Source organism: Chiloscyllium plagiosum, chromosome 15, assembly GCF_004010195.1.
Source record: "Chiloscyllium plagiosum isolate BGI_BamShark_2017 chromosome 15, ASM401019v2, whole genome shotgun sequence".
NCBI classification, from domain to species: Eukaryota; Metazoa; Chordata; class Chondrichthyes; order Orectolobiformes; family Hemiscylliidae; genus Chiloscyllium; species Chiloscyllium plagiosum.
The window spans coordinates 36,782,962-36,800,512 of NC_057724.1; the positions used below are offsets into that span (position 1 = coordinate 36,782,962).

General features: G+C 40.2%; 1 protein-coding gene across 3 annotated transcripts in view; it reads right to left on the reverse strand.

Moving 5' to 3' along the window:
- arhgap36 (Rho GTPase activating protein 36) overlaps positions 1-17,551 on the reverse strand; it is a 215,479-nt gene that overhangs the window by 169,600 nt on the left and 28,328 nt on the right. For 2 of the 3 annotated variants that reach the window (XM_043704712.1, XM_043704709.1), the window contains exon 1: positions 3,368-3,495. The exons of the other annotated variant lie outside the window; for it this stretch is intronic. In XM_043704712.1, the coding sequence (XP_043560647.1) occupies positions 3,368-3,433 (66 nt within the window). In that variant the 5' untranslated portion in view covers positions 3,434-3,495. Of the gene's footprint in view, positions 1-3,367; positions 3,496-17,551 lie in introns of those variants that run through there. 3 annotated transcript variants of the gene reach the window in all.

The window sequence follows — 17,551 nt, forward strand, 5'->3', positions numbered from 1 at the left end:
ATTTCCAAAGCCCCTCCCCCAAGTCCCTCCTCCCTACCTTTTATCTTAGCCTGCTGGACACACTTTCCTCATTCCTGAAGAAGGGCTTATGCCCGAAACGTCAATTCTCCTGCTCCTTGGATGCTGCCTGACCTGCTGCGCTTTTCCAGAAACACATTTTCAGCTCCACTTCCTCTAGACAATATAAGTGTCTAATCTGACCCTCCTTTTTGCTGTCTATATTTTTACCATTTCTTTGCATATGAAAGACTGTCAGGCATTCTTCATGTTAACTACTAGTCTTGTTTCACATGCTCTTATTTCCTTTATTTTAGTTCTCCTATAAATAAGTTGTAAATAACTTTATTGAGCATTAAACTGCAAAAATGAAGAGTACTTAGCACATACTTTACTCTTGTGTTTTAAAACAAAATTCTATTACTATATAAAATAAAGACATATCATGTCAATTAATACTGAACATGAAATCAACTTTTAAAATATAGCTTCTTTAGGCAGTTATTCCAAAGTACATTATTTCCACCATCACTGCTGATTTCCACATATATTGGTGAACACCAATGAAATATAGATAATTGGGTTAAACATAAACAGGTATATTAACAGATAACCACATTCACTTTTCAGACATTCAAACAAGAATTGAATAGAATGGTTTGACACTTTCCTGGGTTCAGCTAGTTATTCTAAACCCTTTGAAAAATTGAGGAGGCAAGTTAAAATCTTAGGATTATGGTAATTACACCATGTATATCAACAGCTTCATGAGCAATGCATATTTTTTGTGATAATTGTGGCCGGAATAATTCAAGAAATAAAGAATTCAAGTCATACTCCAGAGTGAAATATGGATTGATAGATCATACATGTTAATTTTGTAATTTTGCTGCTGTGGTAGTGCAGTGATGGTAATGAGTTCAGTCAGGTGGACCTCTGAATAGGAGTTCCTTGACTGGGGCTGTTAATCTGGCTGACAGATATTAACAAGAGTGTACATACAGAGCTGGTTTCGAGAAAGCCGGAACAGTGTCAAGTACTATGCACGTGTACGAAGAACAAAGAAAATTCCAGCACAGGAATAGGCCCTTTGGCCCTTCAGGCCTGCACCGATCCATATCCTCTATCTAAATCTTTCACCTATTTTCTAAGAATCTGTATCCCTTTTCCCCCTGCCCACTCATGTATCTTAAATGATGCTGCTGAAAATATGTTGCTGGAAAAGCGCAGCAGGTCAGGCAGCATCCAAGGAGCAGGAGAATCGATGTTTCGGGAAGAAGGGCTTATGCTGCCTGACCTGCTGCGCTTTTCCAGCAACACATTTTCAGCTCTGATCTCCAGCGTCTGCAGTCCTCACTTTCTCCTCTTAAATGATGCTATCATGCCCGCCTCTACCACCTTCATTGGCAACATGTTCCAGGCACCCACCACCCTCTGTGTAAAGAACTTTCCATGTATATCTCCCTTAAACTTTTCCCCTCTCACATTGAACATGTGACCCCTAGTAATTGAGTCCCCTACTCTGGAAAAAAGCTTCTTGCTATCCTCCCTATCTATATCCCTCATGATTATGTAGACCTCAATCAGGTTCTTCCTCAACCTCTGTCTTTCTAATGAAAATAATCCTAATCTACTCAACCTCTCTTCATAGCTAGTGCCCTCCATACCAGGCAACATCCTGGTGAACCTCCTCTGCACCATCTCCAAAGCATCCACAACTTTCTGGTAATTTGGCGACCAGAACCGTATGCGGTATTTCAATTGTGGCTGAACCGAAGTCTTATACAACGGTATCATGACCTGCCAACTCTTGTACTCAATATCCCATCCAATAAAGGAAAGCCTTCTTGAGCACTCTACTGAACCATGTTGCCACCTTCAGGGTACAATGGACCTGAACACATAGGTCTCTCTGTACATCAATTTTCTCCAGGGCTTTTTCATTTACCGTATAATTCACTCTTGAATTGGATCTTCCAAAATGCATCACCTTGCATTTGCCTGGATTGAACTCCATCTGCCATTTATCTGCCCAATTCTCCTATACTCTCTCAAAGTCCCTTCATTATCTGCTACTCCACCAATCATAGTGTCATCTGCAAGCTTGGTAATCAGACCACTTATACCTCCCTCCAGATCATTTAGGGTACATCACAAACAACAGTGGTTCTAACACAGATCCCTATGGAACACCACAGGTCACAGTTCTCCAATTTGAGAAACTCTCTTCCACTGCTACTCTGTCTCCTGTTGCCCAGTCTTACTGAAAACCATGTAAATGACATCTACAGCCTTTCCCTCATCAACCAACTTTTTCACTTCCTCAAAAGGAATCTATTAAGTTGTAAGACATGACCTTCCCTGCATGAAACCATTTGCCTATCACTGATAAGCTCATTTTCCTCCAAATCGGAATAGATCCTATCCCTCAGTATCGTCTCCAGCAGCTTCCCTACCACTGCTGTCATGCTCATCAGTCAATAATTACTTGGATTATACATGCTACCCTTCTTAAACAGCAATTCTCCAGTCCTCCGAGACCACAACTGTGTTCAAGGATGCTGCAAAAATATCTGTTAAGGACCCAGCTATTTCCTCTCTCGCTTCCCTCAGTAGCCTGGGATAGATCCCATCCAGACCTGGACTTGTCCACTTTAATGCCTTTTAGAATACCCAACACTTCCTTCCTCCTTTTGTCAAAATGACCTAGAGTAATCAAAGATCTATCCTTAACTGCAACATCTGTCAAGTCCCTCTACTGGGTAAATACTGATTCAAAGTACTCATTAAGAATCCCACCCATTTTCTCTGACTCCACGCATAACTTTCCTCCCTTGTCCTCGAGTGCGCCAATCCTTTCTCTAGTTACCCTCTTGCTTCTTATATATGAATAAAAGGCTTTGGGATTTTCCTTAACCCTGTTTGTGATTTCAAACTGGACTATAACCTGGTATCGTAAAACTTCTGCCTGAATGTGCTTAGTGACTGATTAGATTAGTCACGGATTAGATATACCACAATTTAAGTTTGAAATTAAAGTCTTCTGAGGTTATCATATCAAACAACCCTCCCCACCAGGACAAGTAACTTTCCGCACTTTCATTTTTCAGGATTGAATTAGCTGCTACACTAAACTTAGCAACATTTTGAAAGCTCTTTGAGACCATTTAAAAACCTGATGAAACAATTTTCATGTATGAGTCGGGATTTCTTTTTCCCTGTCTAGAACTGGCCAAGTGATCAGTTTTCTTTCATTATTCTTTTCTCTCAAAGCATACAGAAACTTGCTAGATTGTCAGCAGGAAAAACATTTTGCATCTGCCTTCCACTTCAACTTCATTCAACTGCAGAAGAATGTAAAAAAACTTACCGGAACTGAACCACATGTCTTCATTGATTTCAAAAGAGAAGTTGGAAGTGAAAAGCCCAGGTACATTGCAGCAGTAAATAGTTCAGGTAACTCGCTGAAAAAGTTTCAATACTAAAGGGACTGATAATATCTTGCCTGTGAGTTCGTCATACGGAAGCAAGGGTGTGAACTTATTTGATGCAATGTTCCAGCAATTTGTCTACTTTCCTAAGGTTCTTAGTCATTGTTCAGCCTCAACTTGTTTTATATAAAAGCTGGATTAAAGTGTCAAAAAAGAAACAGCATTGTGATGGTAATTTGAGACAGTTACTGGAAGCTTAAGTTTTAATTCAGTTTTAATAGTCTGCAAGAAAAATCAGCCGTATTAAACAGTACATGAATTACAAGACTGTTTCCGAACTGATCCAAAATAGAATTGTATTTTTCGTGAAACAATGTGGTTTTTATTCACCCTTTCATGCCTGAAATCAGAATATCAAGAATAAACATGTTGTTTTTATTTGAAATTGCCACTTTTACCCAAACTTAACAGAAGCAGGCTAGGATCATGATACATAGGTGGAGTTTTGAGGTTTAGTATGCTGTTGGTTACTTTAATTATTCATGTCTAACTAGTAGAAGCTACTGGAACAATGTTTAAATATACACTTTTGGCATTGTGATTATGTTTTCTAAATTTCTGGATCACTCATTGAGAAATAAAGCAAGCTACAAAATTCCATGCCCTGTTATTTTTCACTTGAAAATTCATTGAGTTGATTTTCATGTCACAACCAGCCTGTAAATGGAACATTGCCAGGAAGGTTGAGGCAAAAGGAAAATGTACCAGTCTGGGAGTCTGATCTGATCCATTCCAGTTTTAAACAGTCAGTATGCCTGTCAGAAATAGGTGATGATCTCTTAGTTATAGCAACTAGAGGGCCACTAAAAGTGCCAGCATCAGCTGCCTCAACCTGTTCTTCAAACTATCCACAAACCATAGGTGTTACAGGTCAAGTGATGGACACTATATTACAGGGATTCTTATATGCTACTTTATAAGATTGAGACACATTTTTCTAGTGGTTTGGACTGTTTTATGGCTATTGTATGATGGATTCTCAGCATACTTCACCTTGCTGAAAATGATATCTGGTATGTTTGCTGCTACCATCCTCCTTCCTGAGTCTATAGGGCCTGCCTGGGTTAGCGTAGCAGATAAAAAACACATGTTGTTTATCAAAAGGTGGCTTGTGTCTTAAATAGGATGTAGTTTATTGCTACTATTGCAATAGTATGCAAGCTACATTGGTGTGATAGACAATGGACTGAATTTCCCCAAAAATCAGCCAGGTGTTAATTTCAGGGAAGCTCATGGAGGGTTTTTTTTTGTGAGTTCTAGCAACTTTGCTTATGCCATTTTATGTTGCTCACCTCATTAACACTGCACTCTGCCTCCATGATGCCTATGTCCCGCTATCTTGCAAAATCTGACTAATATTGGAACCTTCCAGTGTTCATACAGCAAGCACCATATGTAATTCCCAACTGTGCACCATTTCAAACTCTCCCACCCTGGTCTGAAATCAGCACCTGGATCATTGTGGTATCCACGGTCTGAAAGTGCTTAAATTTGAACAAGAAGTCTCACCATCCTGTCTGTACTATTACATACTGTCTAAAACAGCCATAGGAGGAAGAGATGTGCAGAATATTTCTTTAATGGCAAGAAGTTGGAAAGTATACATCTATACTTAGGTGTCCTAGTTGATAAGTTACCAAGGCTAACGTGAAAATGTAGCAAGTTATTCAGAAGGTTAATAGAATATCAGCTTTTACTTTACAAGCGGATTTTAGCAAACCAGTGATAAAGTATTTAATTTTAAGGCAGTTGAGTTAGACTACACCCGGAATAATGCTACTGTTTTGATCCCCTTATCTCAGGAAAACTATTATTGCCATAGAGAGAGTGCAAAGGTTCATCAGATTTGTTCTCAAGATAGTAAGACTGTACTCTAAAGATAGATTTGGCAAACTGGGCCAATATTCTCTACAGTTTATAAAATCTAAGGTGATCTCATTGATACTTAGAAAATACTTAATTAAAAATCACATAACACCAGGTTATAGTCCAACAGGTTTAATTGGAAGCACACTAGCTTTCGGAGCAACGCTCCTTCATCAGATGATCACCTGATGAAGGAGCGTCGCTCCGAAAGCTAGTGTGCTTCCAATTAAACCTGTTGGATTATAACCTGGTGTTGTGTGATTTTTAACTTTGTACACCCCAGTCCAACACCGGCATCTCCGAATCATAGAAAATACTTAGAAGGGATAGGCAGGATACATGCAGGCAGAATGCTCCTCTGGGTTGACAGTTGTGCATCTAGTGGCTACAATTTAAAAATAAAGAGGTATGCCACTTAGGTCTGAGATTGAGTATTTTTTTTAACTCGGAGGGTTGTGAATTTTGGGATTTCCTACCACACAAGGCAGTGAGAGCTCAGGTTTTTAAAAAAAAATTCATTAAAGTGAGGGCATTGCAGGCTAGCCCAGCATTATTGCCCATCCCTATTTGCCCAGAGAGCACTTAAGAGTCAGTGAGCTCTGCAGATGCTGGAGATCAGAGTCGAGAGTGTGTTGCTGGAAAAACACAGCAAGTCAGGCAGCATCCAAGGAGCAGGAGAATCAACGTTTCGGGCATAAGCCCTTCATCAGTAATAAGGCTTGTGGGTCAGGGCTGAGAGTAAATGGGATGGGAATGGAATTGGGGGAGGGGAAATAGCTAAGAAAGCGATAGGTGGATAAAGGTGAGGGAGAAGGTGACAGTTTGGTTGGGGAGAGGGGGTGAGGAGTGATGGACAGGTCCGGAGGGCAGTACTGGGTTGGAGGCTTGGAACTGGGATTCAGTTAAGAGCAGATGGGTTTTGCAACCATCAATAATGGTTTCATGGTCGTCAATACATTCTTAATTCCACAGTTATTTTCATTGAATTCAAATTCCACCACCCATCATGGCGGATTTCAAACCTGGGTCTTCCTAGGGCACTATCCGGGTCTCTGGATTAACAGTCTAGCAATAATAACACTAAGCCATTTTCTAACCAATACTTATTCAGTAAGTTTAAGATTGGTGAGTATTTGATTGCCTGTGGTATACAGGTTAGATAAAAGCCATTGAAGAGTATGATCAGCAAATGATTGCATTGAATGATCACATGTTCATACAGAAAAAAAGTGTTTGGAAAAAGGTAAGGATGTAATAGTATCGAAGGGAAAAGTACTTACATCCATTATTATCTAAAGTAGGTCAGGGTGGGAAACGCAGTAATTATGAAATTAATGGGCATGAGTTTATACATTCACTTCCTGCCGTATGAATTCATCAGACATTTCACGTGCCAATTCTTTATGGGAATGTGTTAATATTTATGAACCTGGAGCACTTGGGTTTGAAGGAATTGTGACGGGTTTTTATGACTTTACTGCTTTCCCTGTACCTGTAATTAAAGGGGATGGGGGAGGGGGGGGCTCCATAAAAGTCAATCATAACATTTATTGGGATTCAGTAAAGGACGTTTAATTGGCAGTGGCAACACTTTTCCATCCTGTAAAACTATAATTGGTATTGTGGTGGTTAACTCTGTATTATGCATTGACTGGGTTATTCAAGACTCCCACACCTTGGCTTGGCTGCCTGAGTCTCATTTGCAGCAAGGGATTACAGTGGGCTGAGAACATGCAGAAATCTGTTGACCTCTATCTTCTCTCAGCCCCCTTCTCATCCAGCTTTTGTTTCTATTTACCTCTTCCACTATCCTTCTAGTCAGCAGTGTCAATGTCCATCACTTTCATATCTCACTTGCAGTTACTTGCAGTGTAGATATGGAACCTGGAGGTCAGCTCACTGTACAGAAGATCTTTGGCTATGCATCTATCATGATTCTAATGCATGTGCCTAAGCAATGATTGTATGCTGATGGAATTGGAAATTGTGTTTGTCTTGATATCATGACATCTGGGGAGAGTCTTGGATATATTGTGCAAAAAGAAAGTTGGAGGATCTGGAGGATCCTACTTGATGGATTAGCTCAAATGAGCTGATGGCTTTCCTCAGCCATATAATGGACATTTTAACTGGGGGTGACTCTGGGATTGGTGAAGAACTGAGAGTGGGGTAGGACAAGCACAAAATCCACTCCCAGGTCTCAAGAAAAGCTCATTTACCTATCTTCAGAGTGGAATGACTGATGAATTCATCCAAAGACTATTTACAGATCTTAGAGGGAGGTTGCTTTTCCTTCTTCCAGATTGCTGAAGAGCTGATTTTTTTTTCCCCCTAAGATTAATTTCAAAACTTCCAGCCTCATTGACAACTTCCTGGTCAGTTTTTGTTGAGGCGATCAGGGCAAGGAAATAGGTTTTTTTCTCCAACATGGAAGAAAATTCCAAAAGCCTACATAAATACAAGTACTAGTGACTGCCTGCTAAGCTTGAGAGTTTTGGTGTTATCACTCCTCAGACCTGAATTTAATGTAGTAACCACTTCAATGCAAACAGAAGGGGTGACCATACTTCTTCACATCGTTATCATGCCAACAGACTTTCTCTTCTTCCCTTACATAACAGTCTTCATCACCAACTCCAAGCAGACAAGAAGTGTGTGAATGTGTTTGGAATCAGAGTGATTGTGTTCTCTTATGATTCACTGCCAGCACTCTGTTCTGACTTTTCTCACTTCACTTTCCAGCAACATGCTTTCTGCTGAACCATTCCCAGTTCTGTGTGCAGTTTCTTCTTCTGCATTAAAAACCCCATTCATGGATACTTCAATTGGCACTTACTAATTCTCACCCTCTCCTTGCGCAGGAAAAAATGGCATGCAATAGAAGAGGATTTCGGCTGAGGAAGGAGTATCCAGCATCCGGGTCCTCAACCAGATGAAGCGCAAGCACCAGAAACCCATTACAGTTCAAGAGGGCTGCAAATTCAAGACAGTGAGGTGAACAGCATACTGAGCAGGGTGACAATGTATTTCTGAAAGTCATGGCTCAGTTTGTAGCATTTGCATCTCAGTGAAAAATTCCACTCGAGAACTTTAGCAAAATTATCAAATAGTTTGTTCCATGAGATTACTGCAATGTCAAAAAAAGCTGTTTTTTGAATGAAATTTTAAACGTGAGGCTACTTGGGTGCATTTAGAATATCCCGTGGCATTACTTCAAAGAAGAGCAAGAATTCTGTCTAGTATCCTGGCCAATATTGATCCTTCAACGCGAGCACATAAATCAGTTTTCTGGGAATAAGCACACTATTATTCTTGAGAGCTGTGGGATCTCATTGGCTGACATTTTGGTACATTAGAATTGTGGTTACAGTTCAAAAGTACTTAATCAGTTGTAAAGTGCTTTGAGAACTCCAGTAGAGATTAAAAAGCACTATATGACTGCAAAACTTTCCTTTATGCATCTGAAAATAATCACACATTCACCCAGCTTGACAATATCAAGCTACATTAAGAATGATGCCAGATGCTATTGTTAAGTCTACTGGCATCAGAATGATAGCTACCTTCCATCATGATGTCAGAAGTGGGAATGCTCGTTGATGATTGTATAATGTTCAACACCATTCACGACCTCTCAGATACAGAAGCATATATATGCGGGAAGACCTCCATTGTATTCAGACTTGGACTGATAATTTGAAACTTAAATTCATGCTACCTTGTTATAACCGGAGCCCAGGGAAGTTTTCCCTAAGTAATTACAATTCCAAAAAGGATACCCTAAATTGTTAAACTCCTGGGTGAAGAGTGATGAACTTGCTTCACTCATTTTTTCCCTTCTTTGTTAACCTACACACTCAGTTGGCACAACAGGCTTAATGCAAACATGACTTCTTTCTCATTGTTCTTTCCTTCCAGACCGAATGTATTTATATTTTAAAAAGAACCAATTTAACCAGGCTTTGTTGAGGTAACAAAACAGTGAAATTTTAGTTACTAAACTCAAAAATAAATAATAATGTAACACACATAACACAGTGATCATGAATTAGAAGGAAGTCCAAAAAAGGTAAAAGTTAAACGATTTACAGGTCAATGTCTGGGACATTGAGACAGACAGAGACACACAGAGACAGTCAGACAGCTAACAATTTGGACCTGGTGCATATCCTTCAGAACTAGTCTGAAGTAATATCTACCCATGACACAAAGCTAATGAAGAATAGAGAGAAATGAACAACGCTTATTGAATGAGTAGTAACCTGTGGAAAATGCATCAAGTAAATATTGCAAGATTCAAGGCATGTGTTAGGTCTTTCATCTGAAATAGAAGCAATCAGTTCTTAGCCATGACATTCAATGAGCGTTTCAATCAGCATCACCGATATTAAATGTACTTTAAAGTTATGATAGCTCTATAAATGTACTACCAGCACTTTTCAATAAAATTGTATTTGAAATGTTGCTTCTAGGAGAAATCTAATACTTTAAAGCTTAATACATTAAAACTTACTGAATGGGACTGCAAGTTAATAAATACCTTGGACCTGATGATCTACACCCTACAATGTTGGAAGACGTGGTTTATAAATAATGGATGTGCTGCTGGTTATCATACAGGTTTTATTAATTCTGGAACAATTCCAACAAGTTGGAAGACAATAACTGTAATACTGTACCACTATTTGAGAAAGGAGAAGACAGAAAACACATAACTACAGACTTATTAGCTGGAGATCAATAGGAAATATGTTTGATTCTATTAAAGAGCATGTCAAAACTGGACACTTATGGTAGGACTCAACAGTGTCAGCATGGATTTATGAAAGGAAAATCTTGCTTGACAAACCTGTTAGAGGTTTTTGAGGATATAACAAGCATAATAAATTAATAGGAAAACAGTGGATGTGATATAATTGGGTTTTCAGAGATTTAATGCCAAACAAAATATTTCCAGGTTTGTTGATGACACAAAACTAGGTTGGAATGTGATTTTGAGAAAGTTGTATACAAGCTTCAAGGGATTTTGACAGGCTAGAAGAGTAAGCAAGAAAATTACAGAATAAAATGTGAAAAAAAAATTAGAAGTTATCCATTTTGGTAAGAGAAACAATAATGCAGATATAATAGCAAGAGTCCTTGTTTGTAAGTCATGGAAAACTAATATGCAGGTGTTGCAAGGAATTAGGAAGGGAGATGGTATATTGGCCGAATTGCAAAGAGAATTTAAGAAAAGGAATAAAAAAGGCTTGTATAGAGCTTTGGAGTGACTGTATCCTGAGTATTGTGTTTTGATCTCCTTACCAAGGGATGGAAACATTTGTCAACATGACAGAACAAACGTTCATCAAACTGATCCGTAGGACTGTCCAATGAGAGTCTGAGGAGACTGGGCTTGTATTCACTGGCATTTAGAAAAATGGGTGGTTATCTCATTGAAGTATACAGGATTTGATAGGGGAGATACAGGTTGTTTCCCATGGCTAGAGGTATGGAACATATTAGGGGTGTTGTAATCTAGAATAAGGAGACAATTTCAGAATAAGAATAGTTCATTTCGGGCTGAGATTAGGAATTTCTTTGGAATTCTCTACCACACTGTATCTTTGACATTTAGAAATATTTGATTTCTATCTTGCAACTATCAACGGTTACAAGGATAGCACAGGAAAGTGGCAATAATATAACAGATCAATGGTGATATAGTTAAATGGCAGAGGATGCTTAAGGAGCTGATTGACCTGCTCCTGTACATATCACCACTTCCACTTCAAAGCAGATAGCACAGAGAGGGTTGGGAATATACTCAAGGCAGGAACATATTGCCATCTTCAATGTTCTTGGTGTCTTGAAATGTAATTAACTGTTTCACAACGAGATCCAGGAAATTTCATCTGGAATGGACAGGGCAATCAACTGCCCTTATCCCCACAATTTTTGTTCATCTATTTTGTCCTGCAAAAGAGAGAGTAGGATATGCGTCGGTGTGCTGTACTGTGTTTTCGTAATAATCTTGTGACAGTTGCATATTTGGAGGCATGTGAAGGCAGTGAACAGTGACTCTGAGGCTAATACCATTGAAAACGTGTGCGAGGAGAAGGCAGAATATCTGAATGTAATGCCTGAGCATCAGGGGCTGTTGCTGTGCGAGTGATGTGGATCAACGTTCCATTGAGCAGTATGAGATACTGTTGGTTAGTTGAGTAGATCATGTCAAGATGCATTAGTTACCCATGATCACTCTTGTGACAATGCTGCCAGGTTCTTGGGCTGAGACTGTATACATTGACCTCCCTGAACACTTGTAGCTGTCCCCTTCAGATGGCAAGCCTTCTAGTCCACCACTGACCCATGACCTCCCTCTTCCTGTTGAATTCCATGAATAAAACTACTAGTGCCTAATTCATAAAGAAGAACCTTCTATCTGCGCTGCTGCTGTATTGCAAATTAGAGACAATTTGCATTCCTTTCAGTCAGAACAGATTTTTTAAAAGAGGGATAGACTCTGATTAGGAGGTGGAAATTGAATAGCTTCATAAACTGCTAGGACCTCCCTACTCCCCAGCCCCATTGAATACGTAACTAACCAGCTACAGCCATGTTTGGCTACATATTGTAATCATGGAAATATGAGAGAAATATGGCCAATCACAATCCCTGAATCCAAAAACTGATCCAGACTAATTTCTAGGCCTTTATGTTTCTTATTAACAAGAAAGCTTCATCTTCAATTGATAAGATGCATTTCTAAAGCTCAGTTCTCCCAAGGCTTGGATTCCATTATCATTCTTTCTGGAGGTAGGGACAATGTAAACTCAATTTTCTGCTCATTGAAAGCCAGATCAAAAACAAAATTAAATCACCTGTCCCTAAAATTCATCTTGTTAAGACAGAATTTGTCATTATCATTAAAAGTGTTTTGTGAGATGAAATTGGAGATGTGGGAACTGTGAGTTTAAAAACAGAATTCACAGTTAATTCCAACAGTTTGCTTGTTGGAGGGGGGTATTGCTGGCTGGCCAGCATTGATTGCCCATCCCTAGTTACCCTTGAGAAGGTGGTGGTGAGCTGCCTTCTTGAACTGCTGTAGTCTACCTGCTGTGAGTTGACCCACAATGCCATTGGGAAGATAATTCCAGGATTTCGACCCAGTCACAGTGAAGGAATGGTGATATATTTCCAAGTCAGGAAAGTAAGTGGTTTGGAGGGGAACTTGAAGCAGGTGCTGTTCCCTTAGATCTGCTGTCCTTGTTGTTCCAGATGGGTGTGGTGGTGGATTTGGAAGGTGCTGTTTGAGGATCTTTGGTGAATTTCTGCAGTGCATCTTGTAGATAGTACACACTACTGCTTCTGAGCATTGGTGGAGGGAGTGGATGCTTGTGGATCCAGTGCCAATCAAGTGGGCTGCTTTGTCCTGGATGGTGCCAAGATTCTTGAGTGTTGTTGGGGTTGCACTCATCCAGGCAAGTGGGGAGTATTCCACCACACTCCTGACTTGTGCCTTGTACATGGTGGACAGATGGAAATGCAGACGGGGGAGTGTTTGGTGTTTGGTGAGGATGATCCTTTGAATGTGGAGGTTGATGGGATGAAAAGAGAGAATTGGGGAACATGATCACACTGTTTTCAGTACAGACTCCAGCATCTGTTGTAATTTGCTCTTAATGCTGATAGATTGTGAAGGCACAACCTGCTAATGATGGACTTTTTTAACCTTCAGCAGGGAATTAAACACCTGATGTGGTGTTATTTATATTAGTTACCATAACATAAGAACCAGACATGAATCACAAAGTGCTGAAAGATTCAATAGATGCTTATTTCAGCACTTGGCATCTAGAGGTATGTTATCATCACAGGCACTGGCATGCCAGAGCTAGTACTGAGCAACTCAGTTACAAACTGTAGCACACTTCTCTCAGTTTTAAGTGACCCCAGGAAAATAGAGTCTCAGTCAAGTCACATAAGGTGATACAGTGATTATATCATTTACATGTCTCATAAAAAAAATTGCAAAGTATGGACAATGCTCTGCCACAGCCTTTCTCATGGAACTCTCCACTCTTCACCTCTATGCTCATTCATGTTATACTCAAGAGCCTGTTTTGGGAATCTCACATCTGGAGAGGTGGAAGTGCTCACCACTGACAGCATGTAGCCTCAGGCATCATATTTAAAGCTTAGCCACACACAACTTCTGACTCTGCAGGCCAGGAATTAGCCCTCACACTGTGGTGCTAAAGTGTCAACATTCACCTGGCTCAGAGGTAAGGAAAGCTCACTTCTACTTTGTAACAGGGGGTGTTGGTGGATAGGTTGGTGGAAAGGTGAGTAGTCCTTTATTTACCTGACTTCAACAGGAGCCCACTCTGGATGCAAATAGAACCTCACATCAGTACTGAAGTGGCCCCAACATTGCCTAGAGTAGGTCAGTAATCTTCAAAATTCCACAAGGGAATGTTCCCTTATCTTCTCTCTGCTATTTCACACTTACAGGGCCAGCACATCCGCTAGCTCTGCCACAACAAATGCATCTCATCAAGACTTGTGGGCAATACTGTCAATGTAATTCACATCATGTCCATGTCATCCTCCAAAACTTCAAACCCTTTCTACCTTGTGTTCATACTTAGTCACTGAGTTCACCTCACCATCTCTCCTGCTCATGTATCACCATTAATCACTCTTCCATCTACTTCCAAAATACACAAGCCTCTCTTTGTGTCACTGCAGGAAAGATTGGCCCCACCTCCTAGACTGATATCTGATCAGCAGCCCAACTGACCTACATGCAATCCCCATACCAGTTGCACTTGACCTGCAGAACTGACTGTGACCCAATCCCCAGACTTCAAGGCCAAGACTGACCACAGCAAACCTGCTGGACTAGAACAAGTCTCTTGACTGACTGTGGTAATGGTCATAACTGTCTGTAGTTCCCCTTTACCCCACTAGCTTTCTTATGTTATCATCATTTACTTGAAGCACATGCAATATGAGTAAACTGCTGGAACATAGGACAAGTATGACATTGATGCAACACGGAGCTGCACAAAGACATATCCAGCCTCTTGAATGTTCGGTTGTCTCAAGTGCCACAAGTGCCTGCCTCTCCACCTGTGTTAAAACGAAAAGCAAGTCAGAAAGGCTACCAGCCTGTAACAGAGTTCCAAAGACCTTATGTGCTAAGAAAGCAATGTGTCCTTGGCTGGCAGCCTCCAAGTAATCAGTGACATGAATGAAGGCGCAAGCTAAGAGCCATCCAAAGCAAGAATCTACATGAGTGCAAAACCATCCTGTGCAGGTATGTGAGATGATGGCCAGGAAAAATATTTGGTGAGCTGTAGCCACCATGCACTTGCTATTTTATCTGTTTGAAGTCTGAACCATATGGTTATTTGGTGATGGAGAGGACAATTGAAAGAGGCATATCGATAAGACAAGTCGGGGCTTTAATGAGAAGTGAATGCATGGAAATAAAGTAGTCACTGCTCAATGGCAAAATTCTAAAGTCACTGAAGGCCTGTTGGAGAAATCAGGAATGGTTTCACAATGTTGAGAACCTGATTTTTCGTTCTCACCAAATGTTCCCATCTTCCTTATCATTGCTCGTGCCACACCAAGGAAAGGAAAATTCTACCTATAGCTTAACTTCAGTTTCTAAGGATCATGCATGAGCAACATAAATTGACATCAGTTGATAACCTCGGAGGCCACAGTTGACCATTGTAAGTCTGGAAAGTTTTCTTGGTACATATCTCAAGCTGGGATCATTTGTTGAAGTGCAATCATTGTATTTTTGCTGTGCACGTAATCCATGAAATAATTGATGATGAAGTTAATGCAGGGGAAATATCGATTTTCATCTGGTCTACAGGAATCTCATGAGGAACGTTTTGTCCAAAGAGTTTAGAAGCAACTCTGCTTTGTACCTAACATGTTATGCCTGGCTTGTGTGTTTGATGATGCAATTGACCATTCTGTACAGTACAAAATAAAAAAGTGGCCAAGATGGAAAAAGAATCTATCCTTGCTCATCCTTTATCTTAATTCCCATCAACACAAAAATACAACAAATCCTTAGAGATATTGAAATCTATGCATGTAGGTTCTGAGACCTTGTGCTTCAGCAAAACCTGCGTCTACAACAATTGTTTATACCATTAAATAGAGACTTAATAAACAGTACAAGAGATACAGAGATCAAGATATATTTTGCAAAGTAACATGAAAAGATGATTATTGGAGCTAACTTTAAACAGTTAGAGCAGAGCAATAAATATTGACCTCACCAATCTTGCCACAAATTTCAAATGATTAATAAAAAAAAACTGCATTTCAATTGTTAAACAGTGTCTGCATAGCCATAAGCATTCAAAAAACAAGTTCAATCAGACAGGATTTTGATGTTTACACCATCGTCTGTTGTACAAATGTGTTGAGCAAGTACAGGATGTGTCCAACCCACCACCACTAAAGCACTTTTGTCAACAGATTCTAGTTTATCAGTGTAGCAGCAACAAAAAGGCAAAGAGAAAAATAAAGATTGTTCCTTATAGCCAATATTTACAATTGGTTCAGAAATGACAAAAAATAGAAGTGCAAACAGTAATTGTGAAAGAAAAACTGGAGTGGACAGAAATAAAAAGTTGGAGAAAGTAAGGTCTGTAAATGTTGAGATCAGAGTCGAGAGTGTGGTGCTGGAAAAGCACAGCAGGTCAGGCAGCACCCAAGGAGCAGGAGAATCGACATTTCGGGCATAAGCCCTTCTTCATAATTCCTGATAAGGGGCTTATGCCCAAAACGTCAATTCTCCTGCTCCTCAGATGCTGCCTTATCTGCTGTGTTTTTCCAGCACCACACCTCCAGAAATAAAAAGTTACCACATATCCCCTGTCCACCTCAAATTCTGCTCTGTTCTTTTTTATCTGCTAATATCTTTAGCTGGAATGTTCCAACACATTCTCCAAATTGATTCCAAAGTGTCTCTTGTGATATTTCTCCAAATACAATGTTTTTTGCAAAGTACTATTAGTTAAAAGGAAAATGAATGATGCAACTGGATTGAGAGCTGAATCTTAGACTGCTGGCTCTAGAGTGCTACACTTAATCTAAAGATGCAAGTTAAGCATGTTATGTAACAATAATTTGCTCCATCAAGCAGATTTTCCACTTGCCACACAGTCATTATGCAGGTGTAGATCAGAGTTGTGCATAGGGACCTTTCAGAAATCCCATCACAAGGGATTACTTTGGAAATTGAATTTCTGGTGTGCCATTCGATATGTGAAACCTTATGAAAGTTGCTATATAAATCAGAGACTTCAGACTATTCTTTTGAAATTAAACAAAATAGTTAATCAGGCAGAGTTAGACTATTAAATATATAGTTACTCAGGAGGTAGACTATCAAACAGACCCCATACTCACCTTACTCAACACCCAGACCCCTTACACTCCCAGACTCTGACCTGACATCACTCCCCCCAGACTCAATTCCCACAACTTATCCACCTCAGGACCTGATTCTTTTGTCTGGTACCTGAAACCCATCTCTTGGAGCTGACAATGCTGCCCCAATCCCACTCCTGCCGCTGTCAAACCCAATCCTCGGGATCTTCTCTAGACCCAACCACTCACCTCAATCCCCTTCTCCAATGCCACAGCAACCAGACCAATCCTCACTTTCTCCTTCCCACCCATTGTTGGACTTGGACTGTTGAACCGCCCCATCGTGATATCGCTGCGACCAGTTCTGACCATCCGTTCTCCATTGCTGTACTAACCCAATATGCCCCACTGTGATACCTGAACCACCAGATACGAAACCTACCCTCCCCACCCATCACTGAACCCAAAATCTTCATCACAGCATGACCTACCATTACCTAAATACTTACCTGTCTTCTTGCCACCTTGCATCCTACTTCCACTTCAAGTGGTGCCCCACCAGTTACACATTAACCCTTCTCCTACTGACACCCTATCCATTTGGCACCCTTCTAACCTGGCACCCTACTCCCTACTCAGCTGGCATCCTGCTATCCCACTTTCTGATGTACTTACCCCTTGACAGTACCTTTAATTTGGATGTTATGACAGCTGATTGCTGTGAAGAAGGAGAGTGAATTGCCTTCCCCTGATGGTTCAATGCTACAAAAGAGTTGTCACACTTCTGAGTGAGACCTTAGCAGAAG